Genomic DNA, 18,006 nt, shown 5'->3' with positions numbered 1-18,006 from the left:
TAACGTTCAAGTTAACCTTTCCATACACAGTTTTTTAAATCATGATAAAACAGACTATATCGAGTCTGGTCTGTTCTTACATGGATCCAGGGACTTCCAATAAATTTATCAGTCATGTGTCTTGGCCGTATTTTGGGCGGGTCCATTCCAGTCGTTGTCATTGCACCGTCGCGTCGCTAGGGGGCGATAAAGGATTCACTGTTGAGGTCACTGGCCAGGAAGTAGCTCACTTCCTTGATATTAATATGTAAACATTTGTTTAAAAAAGCTTCCTATATCATATCAAACAAGCTGTGTCTGCCATCTTTACCATTAGAAAGGTTTTTAAAAAAAAAAATAAATAATACACGATTCATGTGAAATCTAAGGTTAACCTGGAAAAGAAATTCCTATTGTTTACTGACTTCGAGGATCCTCAGAGCTCCTGTACGCTAGTTTAGTAAGTTTCTTAGTTTCGTCTCGGCTGCAGTCTTAAAATCATCTTGCATGTCACGACAGTGGGATAAAAACATTTGATTTAAAGCAGACGACAACATGCACAGGAGAGGCGTCGGCGCGGGGGCTATTGCCAAGAAGAAGCTCGCCGAGGCCAGTATTTCAACTTTACTTGATATTTGTATTTTCTGTAAAGTTGAATTAGCTCTTATGAGTTGCTCTTCTTTATTTATTCAGGCCAAGTACAAAGAAAGAGGAACGGTGATTGCGGAGGATCAGATCGCCCAGGTGACTGATTTTTAAACGCTGAAAAGACCTTAAATGAATCTGCTGAATGAGTTTGCTTAAAGGTTGTTTCCCCCCCCCTCTATTGCTTTTGTAAGATGTCGAAGCAGCTGGAGACATTCAAGAGCAACCTGGAGGAGTTTGCCAGCAAACACAAGCAAGAAATCCGAAAGAACTCCCAGTTCAGGGTTCAGTTTCAGGAGATGTGCGCCACAATTGGAGTTGACCCACTAGCCTGTGAGTGGAAAAATATGAATTACTGATGATAGTAATACATGTCAATAGGATACAGCTTGTTAAAGGTGCGTTTTCCCCTCAAAGCTGGCAAAGGATTTTGGTCGGAGATGCTTGGCGTGGGGGACTTCTACTATGAACTTGGCGTGCAGATTATTGAGGTGTGCCTGGCCTTAAAGCACAGAAACGGAGGTGTGTTGTTATCTGTAAACAAATCTCTTTAACGTGGTCTTGAGCAGACTTGACCAATCCTCATGAATTATTTCATTAATTCCTCCTTATTTTTCAGGCCTCATTACTTTAGATGAACTCCATCATAGAGTGTTAAAGGGACGAGGTAAATATGCTCAGGATGTAAGCCAGTAAGTGTCACCAATTAATGAAATTAAAGTATTAACTAAAGAAATCTGTTTCAATATTATTCTTACTGATCAAGAATGTATTTAGCACTTTAATGTTGATGTTGGTCCTGATGCAATTGTTAAAATGTTAACTTTTTCATTCTCTTTCAGAGATGACTTGATGAGAGCTATAAAGAAACTGAAGGTGATGGGCAATGGCTTTGGGATGATCCCTGTTGGTGGCTCCTATTTGGTCCAGTCGGTACCAGCAGAGCTCAACATGGACCACACTGTCGTTCTGCAGCTGGCTGAGGTGATCTGAAGCCACGATTAATTGAATTCATGTTGGCACATTTTAGGTGAAAGTTAACATAAATTTAATATGCATCTTTAGAAAAAGGGCTATGTGACAGTGAGCGAGATCAAGGATGGTCTGAAGTGGGAGAGGGAACGGGCCTGTCACGTCCTGGTAGGTCCACCTCTCAACTGCATCTGCAGCCGTGAAAATTTAATAATTTAATCATCACATTTAGTTTTAGATGGCATTATTTTCTGTTCAAAATTAGATTTCCTAAAGTTGCAAGATTTAAAGTTGTTGATTATTTAATGATGGGGGTTGTTGATTGGGGTTATTTAAAGATGGGATGCTCAGGCTCTTACTCTGGACTCTCATATTTCCAGGATCATCTGCTGAAGGAAGGCCTGGCTTGGCTGGACTCTCAGGCAGCTGGAGAACCTCAGTACTGGCTGCCTGCACTCTTCTCTGAACTGACCTCCCGAGATGTCAGCCCAGAAGAAGCCAATCAGATGACACCTTAAGAAGCGGGCGCGCGATCGCCTCTGCGCAGACAAAGGCTCATGTGATGGACTTGGCTGGTTCTGTACAGCGGGCCCAACTGGGTGAACTCCCTCTGAGGTCATTTTGTGGACACCAGGAGGGAAAAGCTGTCCTCATTGGCTTCTCGGTGACATTCCGTACATGTATAATAGTCACTGAAATGAAATACGGCTCAGTTCTTGACCCGGTGGGTGCTGAAGAGGTTCACCTACATCTATGTAACAGATAAACATCTTATCCAAAAACATTGAAAAAAAGCCTATTCATGTGTCATATTTTTTTAATCATGGTGTCAGTCACATGATTACACTACATTCAAGTTGCTTTTTTGCATTCATCTATGATAATTTGCACAGTAGATCAATTGTGATAACTTGAAGGTAAACCCCAAAACCTTAAATTTAAGACTTAGTAATTAGATAAATAAGGAACAGGTACTGCCCAGGACCAAAAAAACTACCATTTATATTTACCTTACTTGATTATATTATAATACTGCTTTAAAAAGTAAATAAGTGCTCATCTAGCAAGCTGTATGTGAATGACAACTGAAGGTTTAAACTTGTTAATTAAAGGCATCGTATTGGCAGAGCCAACAGAATATTGAAAATTATACTCAACCGAGTTACATAACTGTCTTCCAAAGACTTTTCCAAACAGTCTCCATATTTAAATACGACTATCTGCAATGAAAACACCAGTTTAAAATAAACTGACACGGCGATGGTGGCGTGTAATTATGCAGAGCGGTCAGGATTCGAGTTTCCCGCAGCTGTTTCCTCCCATAAGATGACATTGATATCTGCACTCTGTACTCGTGTACTTCAAACATGATGCTTTTCAGCGCCCTGGGCGACGCTACAGCTCGTGGCTGTAGACGTGGTCTTCAAACACGGACTGGTCCATGTCGTCACACACCATCTGGCAGAAGGGACAAATCCTGTGGCTCTGCTCGTGCTGCTCCAGTTCCACTTGGGTGATAAAAGAGAAGGATTCCTGGCAGTGACGGCACATCACAAACTGCCAGCAGCAGAAACAGGGACAGAAGAAGGAAGAGAATAGATTAGGATTCAAAACTCTAAAGACCTCTGAATGACTGGCCTCAGTAGAGTAGTCAAACCTATTCATGCCTGTATAGGAAGCTCAAGTGACTGTGAAGCACCTGTGGCTGTTTGTGTAGTGGTCTGCTCTGACACAAGCAAAAAGTCAGCTGCCCCGTGTGAGGCTCGAACTCACGACCTTCAGATTATGAGACTGACGCGCTGCCTACTGCGCCAACGAGGCTGTGGAGCCCAATATTGAGGGCAGGTCAATTTAAACTAGGTGACCATTAACTAGACAAACGCTGACATTGACCTTATTAGTTAGCTGTAAGCTGCTGTAATCATCTCAGTATTTGTTACTCACCTCTACTACTGGACCTCCCACAGCGCCTGCAAGAGAACATCAGACATGTTTGTCACATTCACGATAACAGTCGCAGATGTTGCACTTTCAAGTGTTTCTTTAATGACCCGTGTTCTTACACAGGCCCTCAGACTGCTCAGATGTCTCTCGGTGATGCTGGTCAGCGGGGTCTTCTGTTGTGCCAGCAGGGGGCGCCGCCTGGAGCTCAGCGCAAATTCTGTGCAGCTCCTCGACATCACTGATCAGATCCTGGAAGAAGACGCGCCGGGGATCAAGCCAGGCTCCAAACTCAGGAATGTGAACCTGCACATTATGAAATGAACCTACCTGGTTTTGCTGAGCGAGCTCTCTCTTCTCGTTGCTCAGGATTGCGATCAAGCGTTCCTTCTCTTCAATGAGGGCAGCATTATCTGTGATTGCGACACACGCCTCCCTGAGCTCTGCCTGCATATGTAAAATACACCTCAGCTTATGACTTTGGTTTCAGGATTCCACCGTTTATATTTCTACTGTTTTTGTTTATATAGACACATAAATATAATGTGTGGTGCATAATTGGAACAAATCTGGTCAAGATTCCAAAGTTTACAGGAGTAAATAACCCGTCATGTTTTAGGTTTCTACCTCTTGTTTGCCACTTTTCTGCTGTGCCTTCTCGTGCGATGACACGACATCAGCCAGCTTCTCCTTGACCTCCTCCAGCTCTTCCTTCAGCTGTTCAGCGCTCCTCTCGGCGTTTTTGGATTGCTCCTTCGCGGCCGCCAACTTCGCCTGTGCGTCCGTCAGCTGGGCGGCGAGAGCTTGACACCTCGCCTGAAAGCACAGCGAGGGGAACATTTAACTGCCGGGGGAACACGGAAGGTTCTGCCTTTGTCGTTTCCTCCCACCTTTAGATTTTCGTTTTGGCAGCTCTCCTGCTGCGACAGCCTGCTGCATAGCTCCTGGCTCTTCCTCATCATGTCATCCATGTTGCACGCGAGGCTCTGCAGCCTCTGAAGCTCTGCGGAGAGCCCCTCCTTCTCTTCCTCGCTTATCTGAAAATCCGACTGGAAAGAAAATGAAATGTAAGTGAACCTGGCAGATCGACACGGCCCTAATAATGCGGGAATATTCATAGCAGGAGTTCTAATATCATTTACCTTCAGGAGCTGGACGCAGTCTTTCATTTGAAACAGTTCCCTTTCTTCATTTTTGAATTTAAAATTCAACCTAAGGTGCACAAAACATGCACAGACCTTCAAACGACAGCTTTACTTAGTGACACGTTAAAAGCAGAAGTGTTTCGTTTTACTCACGTGTCCATCTCCTGACTTTGAGCCTCGAGTCTGGCCTTCAGCTCCGCTTGCTGAGCCCTGAGCTGCTTGATCTTCATCTGAGCCTGCTCCTTCAGAGGCATCAGGGGCAACTGTCAGCACTCGACTGTGCAGCTAACGTCTAAATGAAGCCATCTTACCTCCTGCTCTTTCAACGCTGTGGTCAAACTGGCCCGGTGTTCCTCCTGCTCGGCTGCAGTCTCCCTCAGCAACTCCTAATGGTTTAAAAAAAAAGAGATTTTATATTCCTAGAAACAACTCAACTCATTTTATAATCCATTATTCAACATGGGATTCATGTTTTTTCATGTCATATTTGTTCCAGCGTCTTATTTTTGAAGGCTTGGTTTCCCTTTCCGTTTATATTTTAAAGGAAATACAATTTGAGAGGTTTTGAATAGATAAATCACAAAGGAAATATACTGTATCGCCATCTGCCTATTTTATCTATTTAGTTATTTGTAAGTCTGAGTTACTTACTGCTCCTTATGTGTGGCTGTTTGGTGTGTTAGACAAATGTTAACATTTTTATCTGGACCACAAACCTTTAAACGTTCCATTTCTTTCATCTGTTGCTCTGATGTGCTCTTTAAGTTTTCATTTTCTTTCTTGATTTGACCCAGTTCTTCAACCAGCTGAGAATTCTCTTTCTCTTTCTGTTCATTCTGCCTCTGGAGGGAAATAAAAGCTTTGTGAACAAAGTTCGGATGCCTCCGAGCAGTTTTCCCTGTATCAGGGCGACGAGCTGCGTCCAACAGACCTTTAAGCTGGCAGATTCCTCCCCCTCCTTCTCGAGGACCTTCTTTAAGGTTTCATTTTCCTCCACTAGATGAGTCAGCTCTTTCTGCAATGTATCCTTCTCTCGTGTGTTCTGTTCTAGCTGTTCCTAGAGTCAACAAACCAAAAGCAGCTAATAAAAGATTCACTGAGTTGGTTTTTCCCCCCTGTATTTATTTGCTATAAACTGCCCTTTCGCCGGGTCACCCTCGTTCACCAACTACACAAAGTTCGGTTCTCGATCCGTCCCTTCCACTGGATACCTGTGTTGTGACGACCAGGAGGTTATCGTCGGGGGAGCTCTCTGTATTTTGCTCCGCTGACTTCCTGAAACAGAACGGCGTGCTCGCTCCACGGACCTGACCGGCGCCGTCGACGTAGCAGAACTGGTAGAACTCAATTTCATCCTTTGGCAGGTAGTAATCTGATGGAAAGGGGCAGAGAGGACCTGTTCTCTTGACCAAGATAAGAGCCTATCTTGTTTATTTAGTGATTAATAATCTCTATCATGCAGCACCACCGCAGTGGAAGTGTTCAGGGAATTAAACAGTGCAGAAAAATAGAGACCGGTGACACACCTCCACTTCTTCTCAAGCCTTCTGGATTCGAATGACTCACGGTGCAAATGTGAGCAGGGCAGTAAATCACAATGTTTCTGCCTGTTCATCATCACATGACTGTTTTAAGTTGGCTGTGGAGCAACAGCCTGTCAACAGTGGATAACAGCTCCGACCTCAACTCCCTTATCCCCTTCATTCACAGCCAGTCTACTGATAAAAATGTTTTAGTCTGAGGTCTTTAGCCATCCGTTTTTGTGCGTTCAGTCAAAGATATTAAAAACCAGAGCCTGTCATAACGGCACCGAGTGTCAACATCAGTCTGACACTACTTTCATTGTGGCGTATCGTGCAAACATCAACTCTGCAGGACAAATGAGACTTGTTACCATTAAAAACAGCTTGTCTGATCTCAGACTGATGTCCTGTCCCATCCTGACTTGAGTCCACCCACACAAAGGTGTGATAATCCCTGGTTTTGCTCCACCCCACCTGCAATGGCAAATGGTTTGACCTTTCACCACTCAAAAGATCAGCCCCACAGAGAGGCCGAAGAACTTGTTGCCTCACCCTGAAGATCCCCACCCAGTCTTTGTTGCTGGGCTGGAATGCAGCGGTGACGGTGTAGCAGCAGGTGAGGGGGGCGGCTGGGGGGTAGGAGTGCGGGATGTCGATGAAGACCACCTGGGAGAAGATGAGATTGGAGGGGGTCTCGGGGGTTTTTGCACAGCTGTCCATGCCGAGCTAAGGTCAATAAAGAGCGATGATGAAGCAACATTCGTGTCATGTCATCTGACTGAGGACAGCAGGTGCTTCGCGAGCGGAAACACAACAATCATATGCAAAACATCATCTACGCAGATACCCGAAATCCAAAACAAACCATACGGGGTTATAAAACAGCGAAAAGTCCCGGATTTAAACTACCTTACCACCCAGTTCAAGCGTTTTCTACGTAAAAGAGCGTTTACTGACTGTTAGCAACAGATTATGACAGTGAAACCGAAAGTTGTGGGATCAAAGGAAACTCATCAAAAATAACCCAACTTTGAGACGCGATTCTGTTTCTTTACACACGCTTTGTCGTTCACAATCAATAAGCTGTGTTATGATCGTGTAACAGGATAATTAAAGATTAAACTCACCACTGGTGTCACTTGTCAGAGAATACAAGGCAGCTCTGCTCTGCGGTGCCTTCAGGTACGCCTCGGATTTCTAACACCCGGACTTAACCCTAGAAATGGGTGTGCCGGAGCTAAAGAGCATGTTCAACAGTGTTGGGGGTTGTTGTTGTTGTTGTTTTTCCTTTTCTTTGAGCTTTTTCACCCCAAATTGCTGTAAAAAAACACGTGTGTGATATTTCACGTTTTCACGAATCATCACTAGTTCACACAAGTGGTTGATGTTTTCCTTATCACCATACGTAACTCACATTAATCAGCTCATTTATTCTCTTTCCCACCAGCCCATTAAGCCTCTGAAACACATAAATGCATACATTCCGATGTTGCAAGATAATAACTCTAAAGTCAAAGTGTATAAAACCGACACCAACATAGAGGCAGTGGAGACATCCTTCCAATACTGAATTCTATAAAATCTAAAAAAGGAAAATGTTTTTTGTTTTTTAAATAAAGTTTATGGCCATTAACCTGTTTAGTGCTGGTTGAAATGAGTGTAATATGAGATTAGAACACTAGAGGGAGCCAACCGCATTTCATGAGTCAGATTTTTTTATATATGGATTTTTAGGGGCCTTTTCCCGTCGGTGTCACTATTATTAATTGCAAACTTTAATAGCCAGCATTGATTTTATCCTTAAAGGTTTAGCTCTGGATTTGTCATAGGATTTAAATAAACATTTTTCAAGTGAAAAATGTACTTTTTTCTCATCCCCATATTATTTTTGATTGCAAAAAAAATCAAAATCATTAAACTGTGATATACATCCAACAGAAACAATCTAGTAAAAAGGAAGCGTCTATTTCCTTGTTTAATTTACAAAGCCACAATGAAACGTCTGCGGTCCCTTTGCCTGCATTCTCATCAAACTGTCAACCAATCAGTGGCGAAAAAGCAGCCCACTTCCTGACTGTGATTGGTTAACATTGTGATGAGGGCGGGACTTGTGCCAACTTTTAGAGACCGAGGGGATAGTGACTCGCTTTTTCGCGTTACAGTAGTTTTCTGTTTCTGACCCGTATTAAAATGACGAAAGGCTGTCAGATTGTTGTTACTTACCACCAGTTAGAGTCTACTGCTAATACAACGGAAATCCCAAATTTGTCATGTTTGTTCCTTTAAAACTTAAATTGTATTTTTTTTTTCTCTTGTTGCGTTGCCATAACAACAGTACAACTCAACGTATGGCTGTGCTGTATGTTATGGCGTTAGCTACGAGAGCTAGCTTAGTTTAAAGGAAAACTTGGCACAGTAAGTAACTATTACGGTGTTAATTTGAAGCTTCAAAACAGACACCAGTGGAGAAGAATTAGCTAAATGTGTAGTTGTTAAATGAGTCAAATGAGGCTCGTATCGGATTATTTACATGCCAGGGATGTTTAATGTTTATTTGATGTTTCCATCGTGTATGCGGATTCGATGCTTTGTGCTCTAATTTGTTTGAAAACATAGAGCTTAATTGAATTTCCAATTACTACAATGCATTGTAATTTTCTGGATGAGGGGATGAAATCAAGTCAAAGCCACCATTACACTGTGTGTGCAAATGTGTTTTCTGCTTTCAGCCTATCAGCCCTGGTCACTGAATGGATGCTATTAAGTTGGCCTTGGTTGGAACTATTTAAGCGACTTTAATTACAAGCAGCAGAAGTTCTTCATCAACTCACCCCCGCTTCGAAAATATTATATTTAAGATAATAAATCTATCTTAACAGAATGCTCTAATTTTTGCTGAGAAGTGGCGTTTTAAACCGTTTCAGTTGCCCGACAATCTGGCATTGAACAACTGAATGAAAAGCACTTCTCCTGTTTCCGTCAACAGACATCAGGGATTATCCCTCCCTGCTGAGATCTCCTGCACAGCCGCCACTCCATCATGTCAGCCGGGCTCAGGTTTGTCCCCACGGCTCCTAATTGGTCACTGGATCCACTGCTGGGTTTGTCACTTGCACGTGTAAGTCAATCTGAACTGAACATATGATACAAATCCTCTTTCTCCAGAGGCAGGCTGGCGTACAAGGGCGACATGTAGCACATTGGTTTGTCGACTAAACGGTGTGACGGTGCCTTAAAAGCCTCTCGAGACGACATCCATCAATGTCTGACAGACGAGAAGGGAGACTTCCTAAAGGCTCAACACTGCAGGTGAGTAGGAGATCATTTTTAACTGGATAAGTGTGAATCATTTGCCAGTTACCTGGATCAGATATTCAGTATAAATGTAACCTGACACAGTGTGGCAAATTAACTACTTTTACACTCATTTACATAAAGAAATGACTACATCTTCCCTTTGCTTCATCAGGGCCACAAAATGAATGAACTGAACGCCTGTGGGTGTATTCGGTGAAAACTAAACCATTTATTTTACGCACATTATTGCAGGTCTATTGCGTTGCATTAATTTTTTTAATCAAATATAGCTGAGAACAATCGGCTGAGTGGATTAATGCGTGAATTATAGCCTCGATTTTACAATGTTTAAAATTTAAATATGTCATTTGTTAAATAGGTTTACATTTTGTGTTTGCTGTGAGGGAATCTTGCAGCTCTTCTGTGCAGCTGTAACTGAATCTGGGCTGGAGTCAGCGACGTGTCTCCGGTCGGCGTGGCGCTCCCAGCTCGGGGTCAGCATGATCCAGATCACAGGATCAAAATACTGATACCTGGCACCATAACCTCCCGCAGCGTCTCTACCCGGGATGTCCCATCTTACTGCCACCCCACCCCCACCCTCCGTATTACATCTCCATCATTACCAAACTTGAACTCACCTTCACCCGACAAGATGCTTCATGAGACGGAGGCGAGGCGCTAAGATGATGTTGCGCGTTAATGATGACCGTGACTGCAGTCGCGCTACACTCGGGCTTTTAAAAAGAGGCAATAACATGAATAAAACTCTTTCTCTTCCATTTGTACCTTTCGTACAAAGACCGGGGGCTAACAAATTATCTGCGGTGAGATAGTTTTATATTTGATTGTGTTTCCTGGTATGAACATCAATAATCCGGTCCTTGACTTTTACAAAGATTAGATGTGTTTTTGTGATAAGTAGCTAAAGAAAGCTACTGTGTTAAACTGAAATGGTAGCCGTAACTAACACGTGCAACATTATTCAGTAAAACATGGAGATTCTTGAAAAGACATTTGTCTCCCCCTTCTGAAAGTAAGAGGGTTAGGTTGGTCTTCACCGTTCAGGGTAATTCTGAATAAAGTCTCTCAAACGAAGCCTAAATTAAGGCTAAGACAGTGAAATCCCCCTGCTGCTGTTGTACGTCCTGCCAGAATAACCCGTCAGGACGAGCGTGAGACAGGGCGCTGACAGGCGGCACTCACCTGATGAGAGGAATGGAAACGGAAACATGACCCCCCACCTGCACTTCCACCCTGTTACCTGTTCTGTTTGAGGGCTCGAGTCCATTGAATCGCCAAATGAGCATTGAACATTTCTCTCTTGAGCTCTTCTGTAGTTAAACACTCGCGTTGGTGTTTGTGTGCATGCAGGATGGGTCTCCCTGTAGAGCTGGACAGAGATGACCACACATGTGCATGTGAGACACAAGTGGAAGGAGAGGAGAGCCAGAGTGAAGTCAGCACCTGCGCCCCTCCACCCGTCAGCAAGAAGAAGAGAAAATCCAAGAGGTACTTCAGTGTGTGTTTACATTACAGGGCCGTTAGCGCGGCGCGCGTTGCCTCGGCATCGGTGGGATGTTGCAGCAAAGCAGATGTCTGTCCTGCTTTCTGTCTCTTTTCTTTCAGATGACTGTGGATCAACCTCACCAGCTGCAAATACGGAAGCGGTATGTGACGCAAAACCTTTGAATATCCCTTCTCCTGTTTAATTTAGGTAAGCTGCGTGGGCCTTACTGGTCACCACTGCCCACCTCAGCTTGGTCAAAAGGCCCTGAGCAGAGTTCTGATGCTCAAAAGGGTTCCCATGGATGGTTCTTTGTCCACATTGGCGTTTTTAATGGCATTATTTAACCATTTATAGCACCTTTGATCCCTGGTGTGTACAAGTCCCCATAAGTGAAAACCCTAATTGCTGTTTGCTCTCAGTGCGACGTGCCGCTCGCAGGTATGGCCTCAAAGAAGCCATGGAGGGTGAAGACTGGACCCTTTTTTGGACGGATTGCTCTGTGTCTTTAGACCGCGTCAGGGACATGAAACGGTACCAGGTAGTCCCCTGGTCATGGTTTGTCTTTAGTTATTCAATTGTAGCAACTATTCCCTTCCCAGTATTGTTCATTTTGATTGGACTATATACTCATATGCTTTTTTAGTGTGAGGTATAAATAAACATCAGGATTTATTTTTGGTCTCTGCAGAAAATCAACCATTTCCCAGGGATGAACGAAATCTGCCGCAAGGATTCTCTGGCCAGGAACATGAACCGCATGCTGAAGCTGTTTCCCAAAGACTACAACATCTTCCCCAGAACGTGGTGCCTTCCCGCAGAGTCAGTGCCTCCCTCTCTCATTTCACCTCTCCTCGTTCCCCCTGTCTTAATGATCCCTCCTGTGATCGCGTCACAGCCACAGTGACTTCCAGGCTTACACCAGGGCCAAGAAGAACAAGTCTTACATCTGTAAGCCTGACACAGGATGCCAGGGCAAAGGCATCTTCATCACCAAATCATACAAAGATATTCCACATGAACACATGATCTGCCAGGTTTACGTCTCCAGGGTGAGCATCTGTTGAACCGCACAGTCCGTACGAAAAACCCCCGGACTGTGTAAACACCTTCCCCATTTCCTCCGCAGCCTTTCATCATTGACGGATACAAGTTCGATTTGCGTATCTACGTGCTGGTGACGTCGTGCGACCCACTCAGGGTATTCATGTTCAAGGAGGGCCTGGTCCGCTTCTGCACCACCAAGTACAACGAGCCAGCGCACAGCAATGTGGTCAGAAAGATTTATTTTGCTCTCGATAAAAATTCCCGTATTTGAGTTACGCTGTTGTTGACTCTATCCATTCATTTTCAAACATAGCTGAGCTCTCCTTGTCTGTCTTCTCTGCTAGGATGACGTCTGCATGCATCTCACAAACTACTCCATCAACAAGAACAGCCAGAACTTTGTCCATGACGAGGACACCGGCAGCAAACGGTGCGCAGGCGCAGCCTGTCCTGTCTGGAAACCACTATAGACGCCTGTCACGTCTGTCGCATGCTTTGGTCCCCAGAAAGCTGTCCACCCTAAACAAGCTGCTGGAGTCACTGGGTTGCAACACGGAGAAGATGTGGACCGACATTGAGGACGCCATCGTAAAGACGCTGATCTCGGCTCATCCCATCCTCAAGCACAACTACCACACCTGCTTCCCCAACCACACCACCTGCAGCGCCTGCTTCGAGATTCTGGGCTTCGACGTCCTGCTGGATCACCGACTCAAGCCCTGGGTGCTGGAGGTGGAGGAACACCACACATTAATTTAACATGAGGCTGAACTGCTTTTGTTCGGAATCTCAAACCTGCTCTGGTTTTCTCAGAAGCCTGATTGAAACTGTAATATTAGAGGTGCTTTAAATGTCCCATCAATCTGTGTGTCTAGGTGAACCACTCTCCAAGTTTTACCACTGACTCTCCGCTGGACTGCGAGGTGAAGGATGCGTTACTATACGACACCCTCGTGCTAATTAATTTGGGCGCGTGTGACCGCCGCAAGATCACCAGAGAGGAGAGACGCAGGGTGAAGGACAGGCTACAGCAGAACAGCAGCAGAAAGGCCAGGTAGGGTTCGATTTGGCAGCAAATGGCGTGTGCGACTCGCTCATCCCCAAGGTCGAACACGCACCCTGCACTCACGTACGTAGGGCCGTCAGCGCGTGTTCCTGTTCCAGGTCGGAGGAGCTGCGTCAGTGCCAGGCAGCCACGGCGGAGCAGATGGAGAGGTACGAGGCCAAACACCTGGGAGGCTTTAAGAGGATCTACCCCAGGGAGGGAGGAGAGAAATACGACAAGTATTTCAAACACAGCAGCTCACTTTTCCAGGAGACGGCAGCATCCAAGGCCAGAGAGGAGTGTGCCAGGTACCCACAGCACGCCTTTCACAAACAGTCCGGTCCAACAAAGAGCAGACGCTTGGCTTAGCTTTTAAGTCTTGACACACTGAACAGTTATTTTAAGGATTGCCTGTTCAGGAAAAGGTTTCATTGACTTCTAATTCTACCATCATGTCTTAGAATATGTCGGAAGGGAAAAGAGATCAACGTTGCACTCTGTCTTATGGTCACAAACGTGGATTGAGTTTATTTACATACATCCGTAATATCGTTCCGTACATGTTCCCTGATTCAGGGAATGTCATTTAACATCTCCGTGTTGGTTCTCGGTCGTCTGGGTCATATTAATCCATTAAGGTCTAGCAAAATCCCTTTAAATGGTTATTTAAAAAAAAGAATTAGCTGTGTTATTAAAAGGTTTGTGTATATATCTGTTCAGGCAGCAACTGCAGGAGCTGCAGCTAAAAGTGGAGGAGGAGAGACTTCAGAGAGGAGGCAAGAAGAGGAGGGACCTGCAGGGGGAGACAGCAGGGGAGAGAATCAAACCAAGACAAGCACAAACAAGACCCCCCGACGCACGCTGTGAATCCGGAGCCCAGCCAGTGAGCCCACACGGTCACGTCAGACCTGAACCACAAGAGGGAGCAGCCATTCTGTCCCCTGATGGATGCTTCATATCCTGGCTGACCCCTCTGAGCAAATGTGCTCTTACTGCATTTAAATTAGCTGGAATAATAATCATCCACATCATTTTACTTTGGATGTGTCTCATTTCAAATCCAAATATATTTTCGCCTGATGACAGGAGGGACAAACACTGTTACCGAGGTTGTTCGGTGACAGTAATTGCAGCATTGTAAATGCACACGCGGAGAGGCAATAAAAACAAATTGAATCAAACGTCTGTTTCCCTGCAGTCATCTCCTTCAAGTATCCCCGTGGAATCTGACGCCGCAGAGGTCCGAGAGGCGAAGCGGCTGGAGGAGGACGAGAAGGAGGACCGGGAACGTGTCGCCGCGCTCCTCCAGAGGAAGAAGCTCCTGCAGGAGCTGGGCTTGGTGGAGCAGCTCCACCGGCTGCTGCAGGGCTGCACACAAGGAGGGGCAGTCACGGAGGGTGACAACAGGCGGCCGGCGAAGGCGCAGGCTCCCCGCAAGATGAAGGTAAGCGCCGTCGAGAATAATTCGTTGGCAGGTCTCACTTCCTGTAGCAGGACACAATGTTTGTGTTTGCGCTCAGCTGGATCCTCTGGCTCGAATTTACCAAAGGATGAAAGCGCAGCAGCAGCCGCCGCCGCCGCCGCCGCCGCCGCCGCCTTGTCATCAAGTGGCCCGACAGGTAATATCAGAATAAATCAGACAAATTGTAGCAGCGCCGTCCCGCCAAATGTATACAGGTGAATACAGTTTAAATTTTCACGCTTTATTTAAAAAAAAAAAAAAAAAAACATCCAACTGTCTCACATTACTTTAACCTAATTTGTTAAGAAATAAAAATGAAAAGAATCAACATAGAAAGGGTAACGGAGGGCACGTCCCAGAGGGCAAAGTTCAATTAAATTCGTTTTTTTTTTTAAACATAAAAACATGAACTCAGGTCTAAGAGTCACAGCCAAGGCAGGAAATAAGAAGACCATTTTCTCAGATTTTTGTAAGGTTCTTTGGAGTGAAAGACAATTTCCTGCTGTATTTAGGAGTAGATTTTCCAATGAAACGCTTTAGTTTTAAAATCCTGCCCTCTAGTGGTAGCAGACGGATGCGACGCTGCAGACTGTGTTCACGCTGAAATAAATTCTCATTACAGAAATATTGTCAAAAATGTTCCAGAAGAATGCAAGCTTCTGATTTATTCCCTTATTCTGTTTATGAAAAATATGTGTTGGAAATAAAGGAAAAGTCTTTTTTTTTTGTCCACGGTGCACATAAAACGTCCTTCAGGAGCTCCGTTCATGGATACAACAAGATTAGGAAATACTTTAAAAGCAATCCTTCCACTTCAAGGGGTCTAAGAGAACATGTTGAAATGAAATTAGAGTTAAATGCCTCGTTTATTTGAGCTGGACAACATCATATCCTGCCGTGCTGATTCAAACATTTAAATGACATCACTGTGCCGCTGCACTGCAGCACGTCCGCCCCCACCTGACTCAGCAGGGTCCGCTCGGGCCAGCGGGGGACCAGAGGAGCCCGGAGGAGGTCCGGAGCCACAGAGACGCACGGGGTAGCACCACCGCCCAGCAGACGTCCTGGCCCGGTAACACAGAAACACACACGCAGCCTTTTCAACACTTTTGTCCCTGTCTTCATTAAAACTCAACCTGCTCCGATTTTCTTCTTCTCTCAATCATCTTTGTAATCTGTAAAATATGTTTCAAACCCGATATTTACGACGCAGAGAGTCATGATTTAATTTTCAGACCCCACACGGATACGCAACATAAACAACATCACCTTATTTTATTCATTTATGGAGATTTCCAGTTTGATTTGTCAGACTTTTCCCCCTGTCCCGGCACCAGTGAGCAGCCCTCCGGCTCTCAGGCAGCACAGCAGGAGCACCGACCTTCCCGACACCCGGCCCTGTCCCGGCGTCCCGCGAGGAGGACGCCACCGCCCTGCCTTCATGTCCCGTGACCCGGAGGCCCTGCAGAGCCTGCTGGTGATCTCCGCTCCTGCCCCCCTGCTCAGGAGGCCTGGCTTCTTTCATGCCAGCCGCAACTGGTCCTGCAGAAGAGCCCCCCACCACAGTAAAGGACAGTGAGGGGCAGCACCCAGCTCCAAACCACTGTAGACAGACAAATCTGAAGGTAGAGAGACTAAAAGCTGCCCCAGAGGCAGAAATACACGGTGTCTATTTATATCTGTGGTCAGCGTGCGTGCACGTGCGCTGACCTATAAAAACCTCACCTGCGGTGCCAAACTAAGAAGCCAGATTTAATATCAGTGTTATTCCCATGAGTAGATTCTGATGATTTGAGTTAAGAGCAGCTCAAACCGAATGTAATTCTCAGAAACGTCATAGTTTTATTAATTTAGATGAACATTTACAACTGATGGACTCATTTCAATAAATACTTTCTACTTTGGGGAAATTTCTGCAGTCAACTCAAGGCAGATGGATTTATTTTATCCCGGGGTTTTTAAAAAAATCAGTTTTCAGTTAATTTATTAATTTTATTTTCCTTTTTTTCCGCAATTCATTTTTTAAGTCTTTATCTCAGAATTCTTTAAGCTTTTCGGTTTAACTTGAAGAGGCCATAAAGTTTTACAGCAAATCTTTTTTTTTCTTTTAGTCTTTCCTTTCGTAACAAAATCTCTGAAAATATTTGGCAAAAAAAATGTATTAAAATAGTGAGGAAATAATGTGGATTGATATTTTTGATAGATTATTATTCTTTCATTTATTCTTAAAAACCTTCTGTAAATTAAAGAGAGGGCCTTGAAACTTCCAAAATTATTAAAACCAATCAAATATGATTTAATTAATTTAATTTGATATATTTATTAAGGCCTACGTCTACAGAAGATTTATTCTTTTTAAAAACAACCTAATTTAGAGTTTCACGGGCCTGCAGGTATTTTTTATTTTTATTTTAAAAAAAACATCCGTGTTAAAACAAAACAATGGAGTTGAAACTTTTGGAATAATAACGAAAATATTATTTAAATGTGAAAATACTTTTCAAATGCGGCCACGTTTTTTTACGTCCACAACAACACGTAGAAAAATAAGAATTTTAAAGAAAACAGTTTTGGTGGACTTTATGTTTCTAACGGGTTAAAAAACCCAAACCAAAGTGTGAGAGGGAGGTGAAAGGGCGCTTCAGGAATTTATGGTTTTATTGCCTCTATAAATGTCGGAAATCAGAGGGATGCAAAGGGAAAAAGGGTTTTAACAAAGAGAAACGGAAACAAGTATCAACGAATGAGGGATTTTTGCCTGAAGATTGGCCGCGTGCGAGCCTCGGCTATGAAATGAGTCCTTATGATGCTTTAAAGTTGGAAAATGTGCAGTTTAGAAGTTTCTGGTGACTTTAAAATCTCCCCGAGGTCTGCAGTCAGCCGAATGTGACTCCCATCTTCCTTTGCCTGCAAGCTCAAAGTCCAAATTAATTTCCAGCGCAGGATTAAGAGATTCTCCAGAGGTCACGATGCAGGAAATATCCTGGCCCGAAAGGAAAAAAAAACTGAATTCATCCACGTTTGCGACGCAAAGATGACGCGGCGACTGGAGAGTGTGTTCAGAAAGAAAGAAATGGAAAGAAAAAGCGACCGTTTCAGATAAGATTTCGCCTAAAATCCTTAAATATTCTACGATTCGAGTGTGTGAGTCACCACAGCAGAGAAGAAGAAGCAGCTACAGACCTGAACGCAAACGTGGAGCTGAAGCAGGGAGCAACAATATCAACCTCACATCTTTCCCCTATTACCCCGTATTAAATTTAAACATTTCAGGCCTGGTGGGGAATAAAGATGGCGATGAGAGCGGCGTCCAAAGCACAAAAACGGCTGCTGTTTATTAAAATTTACAACTTTGCCATGGAAGTTTACGACTCGCCAGGCTCCGGGATTGGTTGTTGGCGGTCATGTGGACAGCAGGAATGGGAACTTATTTCCCATGAGGT

General features: G+C 44.4%; 3 protein-coding genes, 1 long non-coding RNA gene and 1 other non-coding gene across 11 annotated transcripts; 2 read left to right on the top strand and 3 right to left on the bottom strand.

Moving 5' to 3' along the window:
• The first annotated feature begins 186 nt into the window (after positions 1–186).
• Positions 187–2,719, top strand: snf8 (SNF8 subunit of ESCRT-II). 2 transcript variants are annotated; one of them, XM_029844474.1, is made up of 9 exons: positions 187–439; positions 527–588; positions 673–723; positions 819–957; positions 1,042–1,146; positions 1,244–1,316; positions 1,467–1,608; positions 1,690–1,764; positions 1,977–2,719. In XM_029844474.1, exons 2-9 carry the CDS (start codon positions 535–537, stop codon positions 2,112–2,114), a joined length of 777 nt encoding a protein of 258 aa, XP_029700334.1. In that variant the 5' UTR covers positions 187–439; positions 527–534; the 3' UTR covers positions 2,115–2,719. The 2 variants fall into 2 exon arrangements, with proteins under 2 accessions (XP_029700334.1, XP_003961126.1); XM_003961077.3 differs by having other exon boundaries at positions 524–588.
• On the bottom strand, positions 2,396–7,486 carry calcoco2 (calcium binding and coiled-coil domain 2). Its single transcript, XM_003961124.3, has 15 exons — positions 7,333–7,486; positions 6,758–6,931; positions 6,577–6,679; positions 5,894–6,054; positions 5,614–5,739; positions 5,399–5,524; positions 4,994–5,068; positions 4,836–4,924; positions 4,680–4,749; positions 4,428–4,586; positions 4,165–4,353; positions 3,868–3,984; positions 3,660–3,789; positions 3,541–3,566; positions 2,396–3,153 (listed from the first exon to the last, which is right to left on the bottom strand). Exons 2-15 carry the CDS (start codon positions 6,923–6,925, stop codon positions 2,992–2,994), a joined length of 1,701 nt encoding a protein of 566 aa, XP_003961173.2. The 5' UTR covers positions 6,926–6,931; positions 7,333–7,486; the 3' UTR covers positions 2,396–2,991.
• On the bottom strand, positions 3,345–3,417 carry trnam-cau (transfer RNA methionine (anticodon CAU)). Its single transcript has one exon. It is a non-coding gene; the product is annotated as a tRNA-Met (tRNA).
• A 939-nt stretch (positions 7,487–8,425) lies between the features above and the next one.
• Positions 8,426–16,473, top strand: ttll6 (tubulin tyrosine ligase-like family, member 6). 6 transcript variants are annotated; one of them, XM_029840398.1, is made up of 18 exons: positions 8,448–8,620; positions 9,192–9,262; positions 9,371–9,514; positions 10,877–11,014; positions 11,135–11,172; positions 11,432–11,550; positions 11,701–11,831; positions 11,908–12,061; positions 12,139–12,282; positions 12,401–12,486; positions 12,563–12,788; positions 12,932–13,110; positions 13,194–13,409; positions 13,822–13,984; positions 14,300–14,545; positions 14,622–14,720; positions 15,509–15,635; positions 15,901–16,473. In XM_029840398.1, the coding sequence occupies exons 4-18, from the start codon at positions 10,878–10,880 to the stop codon at positions 16,140–16,142; spliced, it is 2,307 nt and encodes a 768-aa protein (XP_029696258.1). In that variant the 5' UTR covers positions 8,448–8,620; positions 9,192–9,262; positions 9,371–9,514; position 10,877; the 3' UTR covers positions 16,143–16,473. The 6 variants fall into 6 exon arrangements, with proteins under 6 accessions (XP_029696288.1, XP_029696258.1, XP_029696263.1 ...); XM_029840403.1 differs by having other exon boundaries at positions 9,192–9,306; XM_029840428.1 differs by lacking the exon at positions 15,901–16,473 and having other exon boundaries at positions 8,426–8,620; positions 14,622–14,778; positions 15,509–15,616.
• LOC115250720 (uncharacterized) lies at positions 15,411–17,897 on the bottom strand. Its single transcript, XR_003889288.1, has 3 exons — positions 17,747–17,897; positions 15,833–16,105; positions 15,411–15,627 (listed from the first exon to the last, which is right to left on the bottom strand). It is a non-coding gene; the product is annotated as an uncharacterized lncRNA (long non-coding RNA).
• Positions 17,898–18,006: the final 109 nt, after the last annotated feature.

The sequence above is a fragment of the Takifugu rubripes genome, chromosome 1 (assembly GCF_901000725.2).
Source record: "Takifugu rubripes chromosome 1, fTakRub1.2, whole genome shotgun sequence".
NCBI classification, from domain to species: Eukaryota; Metazoa; Chordata; class Actinopteri; order Tetraodontiformes; family Tetraodontidae; genus Takifugu; species Takifugu rubripes.
Note: the sequence above shows the minus strand (reverse complement) of the source record. Positions and strands in the feature narration are given on the sequence as shown.